Here is a 15,070-nt window from a genome sequence, read left to right on the forward strand (position 1 = left end):
TTCTTCAAGGTGCATTGTGTTGTATCCTGTAATTATACTTTATGTTAGAATTAAACATTCAGACACAGACACAAGATATTCATTCAGTTGTATAGTTTATCCTTGACTGTTTATCCTTGACTCGTAAAATTGTTGAGCTTTAGTGTGCAGATTCATTAATTTAAAAGCTTGGTGGCCAGTTGCTGTTAAATGTTAAAACAATTTACTAATTACTTAATCATTTTAAAAATCTGGTCTGCTTTCGGAATGTTTTAGCACTAAAGACAGGGGCTGGAGTAGTGGATTTGCTTTGTGGTTTAGTTGCAGTGCAAAATTAAAAGATCTCTTTCATCTTTCAGCATTCTTCAAGCAAAAGCTCTCATGGGTTTGTTTTAATAAAAGAGTGGCTAAAATCAATTGTACCAAAATAGCAATACTCAAAAAATATCCTTTTAACGATTCTGCGTTACAGATGTACCTGGTAGCGGAAAAGATAGCATTTGCTCAGGGAGATTCATTTAGACTCAAGAGCTTAACCATCCCTCAGCTGACTTCTACTTATTGTTTTGGAAAGTCTCTATTCTTTTATTTGCTTCCTAGCATGTTAGAGCATATAAATGTTTTCAAAGGGGTTGAGACCATCTGATCCATCTTGCACATCACTGCTGGCCTCATTGTCAAATATTCTGCATTGTAAATATGACATGAGTGTGTAAAGTATTTAAAGAACAAAAATAAGTAAAAAAAAGACCTCTACAAAGATGTAAACCTTAAATGTTGATTTTGTAGAGATCTTGCAAATCTTTGCAATTTATGACACCACCAAGAGATTGAAAAATAAAGAATGACATACAGTAGCTTAAGTCCCTTGATTGTACAGCTGGATGTCAAATTGTTGTGGGACAGAGACTGCACCCTGCAGAACACCAGAGCACCCATTACTGCTTTGCAAATGTGTTTTCAGTACTGTGAAAGGCAGGAAATAGATGTGGCTTTATCATCAGGTCCATTAATAACATTGGTGTTGGTGCTACGTTAGTGCATTTGTCGCCACAGTTTAAGAAAAGTAATTGGTCTAATTAAAGAAGAATTTTCTCCAGCATGTTTTACCTGTATATTTCACAAGAGGCCTGAAGAAAGGCTTTTTTATCAGCAGACTATTGTACCTGAGTGGACAAGAACTGTTTGTTTATCAATGACAAACATACAGTGTATAAACTACAAGCTATGCTATAATGGCCCTGCACTTAGTGTGTCTGTATCGTGGGCAGGATTTTAAAATGAACCAAACCATATTCCATGTGTATAACAACAAAAATTAAATACAGTGTAAAAACAAGACTTACAAAACCAACAGTGCCTTAGTAAAGCAGACTTTTTCAATGACACTTTGGATCATGTTTTTCATAATGCTTCAGGATTTTACACAATTCCTGAAAGTATTGCAGTTCAGTCATACCTATCATCCACATCTCAACATGCTCTTGTCTTTATTTTGTAATGAAAACTCCAGGTTCTGTGTCGGCAGCATGGGGAATGACAGGCCAGGCTGGAGGCAGCTTTACAGGCTCTCTGACAGATTTATTGCCTGTTTCGTTACAGTGTGGCGACATGATCATGGAGGCAGAGAGAGAAAGTGCAGGAATCCTCTGGATGCAAATGAGGGATTCATGTATATTTTAACAGATTACTATAAACCTGTAATTAATGTTGTTTCTTTTAGTTGGTCAATGTTACTGTACATTATGTGAAGATATTGGACATGGTTTTATGTCAATTTGGCTATTTGTAACGATTCTTTTGCAAATGTGGAGACTGTATAGAATGATTCCCTTCGATATGTCATGATTAAGAATGTTTTTTCAAAGTGCAAATAAAAATCTCGGGGTTAAGCAGTGAATCAAGCAAGAGGAAGCACACAAGTACTCAGCATCAGCACTGAATAAGGGTGTGAACTTCTCGTGATGCAGATTGCATTCCCAGATGCAAAGCTCTCTCTCTGTCTGTCCTGTACTGCTGTACTCTAACAGATGCACACTGGAAGCTCAGAGAGCACAAGCACTGGGGCAGAACACATTGCTATTCAGCTTTGGCCACTTTTGGAAAAAGAACATGGCAGTTTTCCCAGTGGTGGGAAGGTAGTATGTGGTTATACTGATAAAAGCATGTAACAACACACAAGGGAAGCCTATTTAACTATTAGCCAGAGTTTCTGCTGTCGGGTTACGAGTTTTAAATTGTTCTATTTTTAATAACAGCATTTGAGTCATGTTACAAGCATATCTTGGAATCAATCCCAGTTGCATCATCTTTACCTGGATACAAGAATCCCCCACCTCCCACCACTCACACTTCCACATGCACTAAATAATTGAACACACCCATAAATAAATCAAACTATTGGTTTTATCTTCTCAGGAATTAAATTTGTATTTACATGCTTTTTTCATGAATTTGCTATTAAGCCCATTTAAAGAGACAGAACACTATGACCATGGTGTCTTAAGAATATGGTAGTGATTTTCAGGGTGCTCTGAGCAGCACGTCTGAATCGCATGATAATTTTGTCTGCAGTGCACACAGTCCTGGTGCCTAATCCGTTAGAGTTAAGACAATACACAGATTACGTTCATTAGCCATGCTGAAAGCTGTTGGTGATGTGTTGTGCCCTGTTCATGAATGCATGTTGTCTTTGAGAAGACTGCTATGCACCTTGACCCCCAATTAAAGGGCTGGGGAGAAGAGTGAGAGAGATGGATTGTGACATCATTTTGAGCTCCAGCTGGGGGCACTGAGTGTGTTGACTCCGTGACTCCATGACTTTGAAGAGCAGCTTCTTATTCTGGGAAGGAAAGGATTCCTCACCTGTTGTATCCACCCCGCCTGCATCCTTTATTATGTTTTCTGACTGATCTCTTTCCTCTTCTCCTACTGCTTCCTTAATGTGATGTTCAGATTAGATGCTTAGCAGCAAAAATCCTCATTTAAACAAGGAAAACAGGATGCTCTTGAAAAGCTCATTTTTCTTTATTCTCTTTCTGTTTAACTATGTTTGTATGTGATGAGCCACTAAAAGCAGCATGAAGTGAAAGAGCAAACATTAAACTGTAAGCACTTAGTAAACAGACAGTTATAAATTTTCAACATTATACTGTTTTGTTTTATTAACAAAGCAGATCATAATAATATACTGTAGAGCAAATAGTAATAAGTTGCAAATTAGGTTTGGTTGCCTAGTAATGAATATTGAATAATGGTGTGCAGGGGCTTGAAGTGTTTGTAATTCACTGTAAATTTCAAAGCAGATTTGAATATACCTTACTTTACCACCAAGCTTTGCCGTAGGCGAACACACATCAAAGCTAATAGAGGGCTATTTGTGACACTGATTGTCAATACAAATGACTTTAATATACATGCCGTTATTGAGTAAAATTGTCCTCAAATGGGAAGATAAATCATTGAGTTATGTTCCATAATGCAACAAATTGCTCTATGTATTTTGTTTTATTGACACTCTTGGGCTTCAAATAAGTAATGTTAATAACATAATCTGGATGTAATCATGGACATCTCCAGCATCATCCTGTTAATCAGAAAGAGCAGAGAGCAGGCCTGTCTGAAGTGGATCATTTGCAGTCTCTCGACATGGTGTGGTTTATAGCCAATTATCGCTTGCAATTCTGTATCGATTACTGCATCATCCATCTTGCATATGTTAAGCACTTTGCTGTGGGACACAGGCTTTAGCGCGTCGGGGTGGGCGTTTTCAGAGGCAAACTATAAACAATTAAGATTTAGGCTTCTTCATACGAAATGATTAAAACGTGAATGCAGCATATGTCACTGCCAGTGTGTCTGTGCTCTGTGATGCGTTAGCATGGCTGAGCAGCAGCCTCGTGGGGTTTGCATACTGTAGCTGCAAAGTTCTGCCTGGCACAATGCATGTGAAGCACTTGTGCCCGACTCAGGAAATCCATCATGAGAATGTAAAATGAAGGGCACCGTTTCTTCTGTGAATAATGATGCCCCGCATGGACATGGATCATTTCTGCATCCTGTTTAGTGGTGTAGATACTGATGTGCTTGTCGTAGGCAGGAGGATTTTTCCAAGCCACTCCATTTCCCAACATCTCAGTCCTCAATCCAACCCTCAGCTTTCAGATAACAAGAGAGAAACTTGTTGGATACCTTATGGATCAACTGTTTCCTTCAGTAGCAACGTAATTAAACATTTTTTTACCGGGTTGCATGATCTTTTATGAGTATCTTGTTGAAGTTGTGGATGTCCTCAATTCACTTGGAAATTGCTGATGCAACTACAGACCCATCTGGCAAGTGTCAGGGTGCAGCTTTTGCACGTGGAAACATCTTTCCAGCGCTTGGCACTGCTCAAGTTCCTAATTCCTATTGACATTTCTAGGCCTTGCAGCTCTGTAGCTTTTTACTTCTGAAGGATGTGAAACAGATATAATTTCTAATTAGAAATAGACTCTTCATTTGATTGACAGGAATTTAAATGGGGAGAAAGTGAGACGTCCGCTTCTGGCCTTGTCAAAATACAAAGACATTGAATTAAAAAACAACCTAATTAAAAAGCAAGTTTTGAAAATGGAGGTCCATTCATCCATTAGTAACTGCTTCATCCACTACAGGTTCACGGGGGAAGCCGGAGTCTATCCAGGCAAGCTAAAATGAATGCATCTTTGATAAATTATTTGAAATTTAGCGGTGACTTCTGAACTGGGGACGGAAGGGCGTTTTATTTTGTTTGTGTGATTCCATGATTTTTAACTACTGATTTTATATTGTACATTGCAGCAGCGTTACTGTTGGCATGCACTGCCTTTTAGGCTAAAAAAAGGATACATAAACAGTAAAGACAAATGACTTCTGCTTGCTAAGAATCCTGTTGACTTCACAAGGGAATGATGTGTTGCACATGAATCATGAACAATGAAAACGGTGAGGCTGGAATTGAGTGGTGATCCATAGAGCTGTACAGAGCAGTCAATGTGTTTATGGTCCTGTGCTTTTTTTCAGATCGATGTTTACATATTGAAACAAACAGCAACAAGATAAAAAAAAGTGTTTTTAACAAATATTTACAGCTTCCTTCCAAGACAAACCATTAGTCAGTCTCATTCTCTTTTTGAGAAAGAGAAACACACGCTGTAGCTCTGTAATTCAATATGGGCGCAGACAAGCTTTCAAACTAAACAGTAGTTACTCCCTCGGGTTACCTCCACTATTGGTGTAGAAGAAAAAAAACAGGGAGAGAGAACGTTGAGACAGTGAAAGTTAGAGTAAGTTACATTTAGTGCGACAGCAACAAATTGAAGCTATTTAATGATGTTGGTTCAAGTCTAATGATTCTTTCTTTCCCCAGCTGGGTTAATAACTTTGGACATGAAGGCCTGGGACTGCTGTTGGACGTTCTGGAGAAGCTCCTGGACAAAAAGCAGTAAGAAACGTAGTCTTCACAGAAAATATAACATTCATTTCTCAAGGATGGACGTCATTGCCTCATCTGGGCTCACTCTTTCTTTTTCTTGCTCTCTTTCTCCAGGCAAGAGAGCATTGACAAGAGGAATCAGCACAAACTTATTCAGTGTCTGAAAGCTTTTATGAACAACAAGGTGCGTTTTTGGTTTGGGAGGTCTGGATTCCCTGGCCTTTATTTCATCCTCAATAAACTCCAGAATAATCTAGCATAGAAATTCTGCTTTTCCCAAAGACATTGTCATCTCTCTTCTGATTCCTGGTCACAAAAGGCTGAATGGATTTTTATAAAATGGATCTTTTGATAAAGCTTTCAATTCTGAATTATTTAAACTGCTGAAACGTGTTTGCACTCAGGCTATGAAGTCAGTTCAAATCTATACTGTGTGGCGATGTCCATTGGCTTTAACCACAGCTACCCTCGTTCTGTGAGATATTCAAACCCAGCTGTGCAGCCTCACTGTTAAAGTATCCTTTGTCACAGGGTGTTTGGTAAATGAACCGCAAATGTGTTTACATAATAGATTTTTTCTTTCAATCTCAAAACAAGTTTTACAGACTTACATTTCATCTTCTGAAATAGTAAATGAAACAAATGCTGTACCAAAAAAGATTATGTAATCTGCTACACTATTTCAAACATTAATTTTCTTTATCTCCATCTAAAGTAATATTGCAGTTTTGTACCTTAATGAAGGTGCCCTGGACTGTCAATCTACTAGACAGTCAGTAGGTCTTTAGCCCTTGCAGATAAGCACATGTTCTCAAGATACTGGAAAAATGGGTTTTTCAGGTCAGATTCACCAGAGCAAGTCTTCCTCATATTTGAGCTGAATAATGCAATCCCAGGTACATAGCCACACCATGTCATTCTGACCACGTTCTGTAACAAACCAAGGTGTAATTAAAACAGTGCAAATTAAAACAATTGTATTCACATTCTTTGTTCACACTCAGCATTTTTCAATCTGTTTATTTATACTGTAGGTCACTTGAGAGATTATGCAATATTTCTTGCAAAAAGGCATCTTAGCCTGACAGAAGTTCAATTAATTATTTGAGGTATTTTTAATTATAATTTATTTGTGCACTTCAGTATTTCAGTTTCATTTAAGACTTCAGATTCCTGTTGCTGTATGAGTCAGACAGAAGTCATAAAGATTCCCATCACCTGAAATATGTCAGCTGACTCGGTCCTTACTGCTTGGAAGAGTGTAGTGTAGGCCTGCTAGTTATGAATTGATCAAATTAGAGCTTGTTCATCCACTACCAGGCCAGTACCTGAAAAGTCAAGATGCAGGTGGAATAAATTAAAGCTGGAAACAAAAGTTTCCAGGTTTGTGTAGGACCCCCTCTGAGTACCTGAAAACCAGGCCATGCTGTGTGCATTACAGGATAAGTCATCATAGACTGGCGGAGTGTGACATTGTCGCCCAAAGGCACACATTACTGAGTTCTGTGTGTAAAATTAAACTGGTACCGTTCTGGCTCTGCAGACACTATAACTCATTCCCTCCATTTTCTTTTTTGTGTTTTTTTTTCCTTTGGAAACCTTGGTATCATTTTTCAAGAGATTTTTCTAAATAGCACTGTGTCCCTTGATTCTATCAACCATTAAGTTGCTATTGACCAGAAATTGCTTTCTCTTGCAAAATCCCAAAACTCGACTAGGTCATCCTAAGAGCAGGAGGGATTAAAGGTACAATAAAATGTTTCTTTGTCCCTGCAGGCCTGTCCTGAATTGGATTAATTCATCACAATCTTCATTTTCTCCTACTGCCTTACACAGTGCTGTTCCTCAACAATCATGGCTAATTCTGCTGTGGCGCTGTGCTGTATGCAGAGAAAGCTGTTTAAAGTTTTGTTTGTATGTCTCGTTAAATGTGAAATAATTATGAAAGGAAAAAAGCAGTGCATTTTATTTTCTATCTTGGTTTACTTGAAACCAGAACTAATACTACATTTAAAGATTCAAAAAACTTTCCTCCAAGACTGCTGGGAATGAGATTCTGAATGAACGTTCTTAACGAAGATTCAGTGTTAATGCATGCATTGCAGATATGGATTTGGGCAATACTCTTATTTGAAAAACACAATACTGCCTTCTGGTTTGGCTTGAGGTTTAAAACCTAAGATCACAAACACAAAAAGGTGATACTACCTCATTTAATTTTCATGGGACATGAATGAAAGGGCATGTGCTTTTCTAAAGGTCCCCCAGGATGTGTCATAAAGAATTTTCTTATTTCTTCTCTTTTTGATCTTGTTGCTTTTGCTCAGTGTCCCAGTGTACCACTTCAATTTTCCCTGTCCGAAACTGAATAGAAATGCAACGATGATCTCAAGATATGCTACCTGCCTGAGACACTTCACAGACCGCTTGTGGTTACTGGAGTTTAAAAACATCTTTATGTATTTATTTTAGTATGGCCTGCAAAGGATCCTGGGAGATGAGCGGAGCCTGTTACTTCTGGCCAGAGCTATTGACCCGAAACAAACTAACATGATGACCGAGATCGTCAAAGTCCTCTCTGCAGTCTGCATTATTGGAGAGGAGAACATGTAAGCTACTACTGTAGTTAACATCTGTAATATGACACATTTTTAAAATGCAAAAGCTAACACAAAATACATTCTCTTAAATATCTTTGGTTTTGGTAAGTATTTTTTAAAGTAAGTGAAGGTGATATTGTTTTATCCGCAATTCTCATTATCATTAAATTGCTTTTCTTTCTACCTGTATAATTAAAGTAGTGTTCTTTCTCCTGCAATATGATTCAGTTAACAGAATATTACTTAGTAATCAATCAGACCATATTGTCTTACAACCTGTGTAGTACATCCCCAAAATAGAACGTGACACAAATAAATCAAGGCTATCACAGAAGATTTTACTGAAACATTCTGGGCTTTTATTCTGCATTTTAGATTAAACTTTCAAGTGTGCCTAAATGAATTCCTTAGCCTCCAATCAGACATAGCTGTACGTTACATGTGATGTGTGAAATTGCCCGGTGTTGTTGTCTGCGGACACGCAGGTATGCTGGCGTATCACAGATTGAATCCAGTTACCGAGACGGTACCAAGATGATTTTAAGACAGCATCAAAAGTTCCTTTGAATTAAAACGCCAGATGAATAAGCACTGCAGCATAAAATGATGTGTAACGAAAAAAAAAATGCATGTCACAAATGACGTGTGAGTGGGTTCTGAGTTTTGCTTTTGTTCAGCCAAGTGACTGTGAGCACCCAGTGTGCAAGATCACTGAAAACTGCCAGGACTATTTTACTTAGCTTTCCTTAAAGCTGTTCTCTCTTTAAGATTGCACATTTCAAACTTCATATTTCACTAGCCCAATAAAATAAACTATGTATTCCTATTAATACAGTTATGTTTTTAAATGTTCTTTTGTATAAGGCAATATTATACACATTTCAGCAGCAGCAGTGCCAGAAAAGGCTGACATTTCATTTTGTACCTAAAACCCTCTTGGAGCAGATGTAACAGCAGTGGAAGTGTTTTGATTCTATTGTAAGTGACAACATCAAACAGGCAGATGAGAAGTTAAGCAGGTGTCTATTTTTGAAGAACAGATTTCCCTTGCATGAAAGGGATCGCGTGTGCCCCTGATTCAGGCTTTCTTAATCACCCTAAAATTGAAACATTTTTTTTAGAAAAGGTTTCTGCTAGAAGAAGAGAAACAAAGTCTGAAGTAAGCTCCGTACACTACTGTATGGTTTAATACAAAGACTTTTCTCTCTAGAATGATTTGAATAGATGTGGAGCATATATACAGAAGTAACAAAGTGATGCAGTTGAATGAATTTTTTTCTCCTGTATAGCTGTGGGGGGCTGGAAGAGAAATGAGCTAAATATGTTCTTTAGATCTCCCCTGTTAAATAATTGCCAGACCAAATCTGTTTTAAGCAGGTAAGATCACATATGCGGCTTAGTTGTGAGCTATCGCCCCTCATTTGTGCAGATGTTTCATTGCACTGTGGGGGACATGGGGAAAAAAACTGAAAATGGTCTCCTGTAGGATTCTGACTTACAGTGTTGCCTGTGTGCAATAGATAAAGGAGATGCAGTAGCTGGGGTGTCTTCACCTGATCTGCTGAAATCAAATCAATCAAAAAAACCTTATTTTTTTATTGGGCACTGATACTCAAAAAGGAACTATTCATAATCACTCATTTTTTAAATTAACCTCTATTTTCCTGTGCGAATCTATTGTTTCTCCACCTTGTGTCTTACTCCTAAATTGCCTGATTTTTGTCACTGTCAAAGCATACATAATGTCTTGTGAGCTGCCTCATTTGCTGTCTCCACAATGGGAGTAAGACTCTCGGTGATGATGGGGCAGGTTAGACTGATGAATTGGTATCAGTGGCGTTTTTTTACTATACAGTGCCTTCAGAAAGTATTCAGACCCCTCCACTTTTTCCACACTTTGTTGTGTTGTAGACTTATTTCAAAATGGATTGATTCTTTTTTGCCATCAATCGACACATGGTACCCCATAATGACAAAGTGAAAACACGTTTTCAGGAATTTTTGAAAATGTATTAAAAATAAAAAACTGAAATCTCCCATTTACATGAGTATTCAGACCCTTTATTTAGTACTTTGTAGGACCACCTTTAGCAGCTGTGTGCTTTGGATAGGATTCCAGAGGAATTTGTGATTGAAACAGCTCCCGAACGCCGAACAGTATGCAAGGATCAGCAAATACAAGGAGAGATATGGGGCATGACATGAAAAAGGAAAACAAAGGCAGCAAATGGAAGTTCTGGGAAGGTCTCTACTGGGTGGGTTTGAAAGGTGAAGTCAATGTCCCATCCACCCGCTGATAAAGACGTTTGCTGTTATTGTGTGTGCGTTTTTTGTTTCTTTACCTACAGCCTCGATAAGATCCTTGCAGCTATGACCATAGCAGCTGAGCGGAATAACAAGGAGAGATTTGCGTCCATCGTGGAAGGACTGGAGAACCACGAAGCTGCTCAGCTGCAGGTGGGTGGAGGAGCTCCTGAGCTCTGCTTCTGTGGCTCAATTAGATGAGAAAGGAGAAGTGGGACGTTTCCTCCCCAGGGAGAAAGTAACTGTTGAAGTCAGGTTCCAAAAATCAGTTTAACCCATCCACCAGTTCCAAACCCTCTACCTGGTGGGTGGACTTCCACTGGAGGGAAGAGACCTCTGGCAAAGAAAACAGCCCTTCAGGCGCTGGGCTTGTCAGTCCATAACCAGTCCAGGCCTTCGTCTTTTATGTGTTTATTTTTTTTTGTTTTGGAAATGTAATCTTCTGTTTTTGGGCATTTGCTTAATTACTTTATTAGTTTTATTTTATTGTGGATGTCCTGGGAATGCCTGGCTCTGATATCACGATATACTGTATGTCTCTTGACTGGGCATTATGAACCATGCTGTCTGTTGCCATGCCTGTTTGGACAGAAAGCCACAGTGCTGTGTCTGAACGGGATACGAATACATCTTCACTCTGAGGTTAGATGTGACTGGGAGGATGAGGCAATTTGACAGTGCAGCCACTCGCAAGTGCAGTTCTATCACAGAAATCTGAGGCTTCCTGATCCTTACATCATGTGAGACAAACAGTACTGCTCTGTTTCTTACCTAAATCACTCACACGCCTTCCCCATTCTCAGGTCTTCTAAAGCAGAAACACTGTAAGTTCTCCTTTAACCTGTTGCACTAGCCTGCCTTGAAGTTGTTAGGTGCCTGGCAGGTTAAAAATCGGGTAAGACAGAGAAGTGGAATGAAGACCCCACATGCAGTGTCGTCATACCCCAGTATAGAAAATGAACCCCCTTCGTTCATGCCTTCACTCTGTATGCTGTCCTGACCCCTCTGAAATCTGATAAGCAGTGCCAGTTGCTACTGTAGCAACTGTTTGCAATTGAGAAAAGTGTAAAGATACAGAACGTTACTTTAAATATGCAGGAGATGTTCAAATCTGGAGTTGAAGAATAGCAGACATCATGACTGCTTTCAAAGTTTACTCTTCTCTTTGTCTTTTTTGCTTTTTCTTCAGCTTTTTCCAACTTCTGTTTGAGTTTCTCACAGCCATAGTTTCTCCCAAAAGGAGCCGCGTCCCCACCTACATCACCAGATTTGTCACTCGGACTCCGGGGTTTTTAGACCATGTCTGCTATGGCTCTCCCAGCCAGATGTCTTTCATTATGGCACGTACGCCTAACACAGACCGAACAAAACATTTAATTACAAGTTCAATATGTATTTTTTTCTCTTTTAAAGAGAACAGAGATTTTCATTAAGTTATTTATTAAGTGCCAGGTAAATCATGCAGTTGTTTGGCAGAAAGTGTTTGGGATCTTATGTTGTGAGTGTAATCCCTTTAATGGCCAAGCTTCATTTTCTTTGTTTAGAACTGCAGGTAATGGAAGCCAGTTCAGCTAATTGTGAAGTAAATTAAAGTACCTTCCTGATGCAGTGGGTTCAAAGAAATTGAACACTTTCAACCTGCATCTGGCTGTGAAACTCGCCTAACTAATGCCATTAAAATCTGCTTTGCTGTGGTTTAAGGTTTCCTCCATCATAAGGAAGGTGGCATCAGAACTTGAAACCGTCCCAGCAGTGTTTTTTTTAATTAGCCTGGTAAAGCCTCCTCGGGGCTGTACATTTAGCTACAGTATATGAGCACATTTCTTGCCAGAGTGTAATTGTTTTTCTTCAGACAAATAAAATAAAAATAAAATAATGACTAGATATGTCTGCATTTAATTATATCATATGCTGTGCATTAGGACATCAGAAAGGAGAAAGATATAAAGTAACTCTAGCTTCCAAAGCAGTTGCTTGTGGGTTCTGATCACCCCTAATGACTTTGACAAAGTAAACTTAGCGAAGACTGTTTTGTTAGAGCACTACAGCAAAACAAGCGCCTCCAGCCCTTAGTTTCAGGGCACTGTGCAGCTTTAGTCCTAATGCCCAGTGAGGCTTAATTTATTAAACATGGGTTTTACGCGTCTTCCGAACCCTGATTTACAAGTTACGGTGAAGGCTTCTTCGTCCGTACCCATTACTCAAGTGAAGGTCTCTCCGCTGCCGGATATATGGCTCCTTCTTTTAAATTGTCTTTCCACCATCTCCCTTCTCGAAGCCTGCTCTTTCCCGCAGTCCTGGTGCATCTGCCTCAGCACACATCCATTTGGTTTGACGTGCCCCATAAAAGCCGCTCTGTTCTCTTGTTCAGTTGTATTAGTACAAGCCATTGAGCCCACGGTTCCTCTAGCACAGTGAAAAAAAAAACATGGCGTGCCAGATGGCAGCTATTCGCTCCCGTAAATCTCCTGCCTGCGCGCTGGCTGTTGCACGTTGACTTGGCTTGTTCGCACCACCACTCTGACACCACAAGCACCCGCTCCGCCATGCACCACTTCCTAACGGGGTTTGAGGACATTTATCCGGATCCGCGTTAATGTGAAACATCAAGGAAAAACACACGCTGGAGGCTATTCAGAAAAAGGAGGGTGACACAATCTCCTGTGGCCTCTTAATAAAACACACTGGCATGCACAAATCCGGCAGAGAAGATTAATAATGGCTACTTTTCGAATGTCAATCAACGAATCCTTCAGCTCCCATCGATCTTCTGCCTCCAGAACATTTCTCTGTGCAATTAACGTCCTCCGTCATCCCACAACAATCCCCGGAGCCAACTTAGGGCCAGTTAATGTACATCAGCATCTTTTCCTCTTGTTTCTGTGCTTTGCCATCCTTCAGATCAATCAATTAAAAATGCACTGTTGTTCAATGAACTGCTCTACTCTCTGTATTCTCTATCCCCACTTCTGGGCGGACATGAGGCCATTTCAGTCTTGGGTCCATTAGAAGGTGTCCATGTACTTCTGAAATAAGGAGGTTTGAGACTATAAATATACAGTATAGTATTTTTTTTTAATTGAAAGTGTAAAGTCCTCAACAATAAGAACAATTAGGAATACATCTGTCACTGAATATGTGTATGCTATATATACATTACAGTATGTACAGTACACATGACAGAGACAGTTGCAAATGAATTTCCAGCTATAATTCTACACTACAATGAATCGGTTTAATCTAATAGATTAATCATCTATTCTAGTTTGCAGGCTACTGTGAGGAGAAAGGTTGCGAGCTTTCACAGCTTTCCTGTGTGTCACGAAGCTCTGGTCCAGTATGGTGATTTTATAAGGAGGGTTTAGTTGATTGGGCTTTAAATTGTCTGATTAACTCCTCTCACAGGTGGCGTGTATGCAGCTAATTAACGCCCTGGTCACATCGCCTGACGATCTGGACTTCAGGATACACCTCCGAAATGAGTTTCTGCGCTGTGGTCTGAAGAAGATCCTGCCGGTGAGTGCCAATGGCTGCTGTAATCCAGTGGGCTTTTCCACTGCTCCTGCACAAATCTGGAGTCCTAATGGAGGAAAGTCAAAAAATCACTCTAATTCTTTATACATTAACACAAAGGGGAAAACACACTGATGACGTATTATCGCACTGTGGTGTCCTTACTGCATCTGCAAAACCCTAATAGCCCTTGTTTGCTCCAAAGGTTTGATTTGTGGTTGTTTCTAAATGAATTTAGTCTCTATCCTTAAACTCCCCAGGCACGTGCAGACCATTAAGCAGAAACATGGGGCATGCACCAGTAATCACAGTTCTCAGAGAACAGCTTCAAACAAGAGAAAGACACAAGCTCACATCATTATAAACGGCACAGATATTTTTAAGCTTAATTAGAAGAACACAGGTTTTTCTTTTTATTATGGTCAGAATTTTTTTTTTACATGATGTCATGCATGGGTGATTTTTTTTTATTTCATGCAGAGGTAATTGTTTTTCTCATGGTTCTGGAAAGTGTTTTGGTTTTTAAAGTGCTTTAATAACATTCTGTCCTTTTGGAAATGTAGCGTATTTATTATTTTATTTATTTAGTTTGTCTTTTGGACCTAGAATGTGAATAATAATGGAACCTCCTTTTTCAAAGATGACAGCGGAAAAATAAAAATAAAAAAGCTAAGCAAAAATATGAGTGCAGAGAATAACTTACTCAGGCTAATTTAATCTTTGCTCAGCTTCAGAAACCTATAAATTGCACAATCCTCTGAACATTTGCATTAGATGTAGCATTTGACTCTTAAATGACATTTTATAAGACAGATGGTGTGCCTTTAGTGTGAAGCAGTGATTGATATCTTGAGAAACTTGGTTACATTTTGCTTTGTACAGCATGTATATTTAATTTAAAATGATTAATATTAAAGCTGTAAAGTTTACATTTCCAAACTTGTGTGCATGAGGAGGAGAGGCTAGGGCAGGTCCTGGAGGAATTCATCTTTACACTGATTAAAGAGGTGTTTGCTTATTTTAGCCAAATAGAGATCTAATTTTGCTACAATCCCCTGATAACCAAGGAAGAAGCTTTAGTGATTTTTTTCCTCCAGAAATAAATGGAAGAAGGACTACGTTGAAAAGTTTGTGAGATTCATTATTTAGTCAAGAATATAACTTTCACGTTCCTGCATGACACCATATTGTTTCAGCATTTGCTTCAGCTGTGCTTTGG

General features: G+C 39.1%; 1 protein-coding gene across 6 annotated transcripts in view; it reads left to right on the forward strand.

Annotated features, from left to right (window-relative positions):
• diaph2 (diaphanous related formin 2) overlaps positions 1-15,070 on the forward strand; it is a 498,271-nt gene that overhangs the window by 148,709 nt on the left and 334,492 nt on the right. For all 6 annotated transcript variants that reach the window (XM_088924957.1, XM_088924960.1, XM_088924961.1 and 3 more), the window contains 5 exons: positions 5,369-5,443; positions 5,549-5,618; positions 7,907-8,043; positions 10,383-10,491; positions 13,744-13,854. In XM_088924957.1, the coding sequence (XP_088781083.1) occupies positions 5,369-5,443; positions 5,549-5,618; positions 7,907-8,043; positions 10,383-10,491; positions 13,744-13,854 (502 nt within the window). The remainder of the gene's footprint in view (positions 1-5,368; positions 5,444-5,548; positions 5,619-7,906; positions 8,044-10,382; positions 10,492-13,743; positions 13,855-15,070) is intronic.

The sequence above is a fragment of the Atractosteus spatula genome, chromosome 9, assembly GCF_055471065.1.
Source record: "Atractosteus spatula isolate fAtrSpa1 chromosome 9, fAtrSpa1.hap1, whole genome shotgun sequence".
Taxonomy (NCBI): Eukaryota; Metazoa; Chordata; class Actinopteri; order Semionotiformes; family Lepisosteidae; genus Atractosteus; species Atractosteus spatula.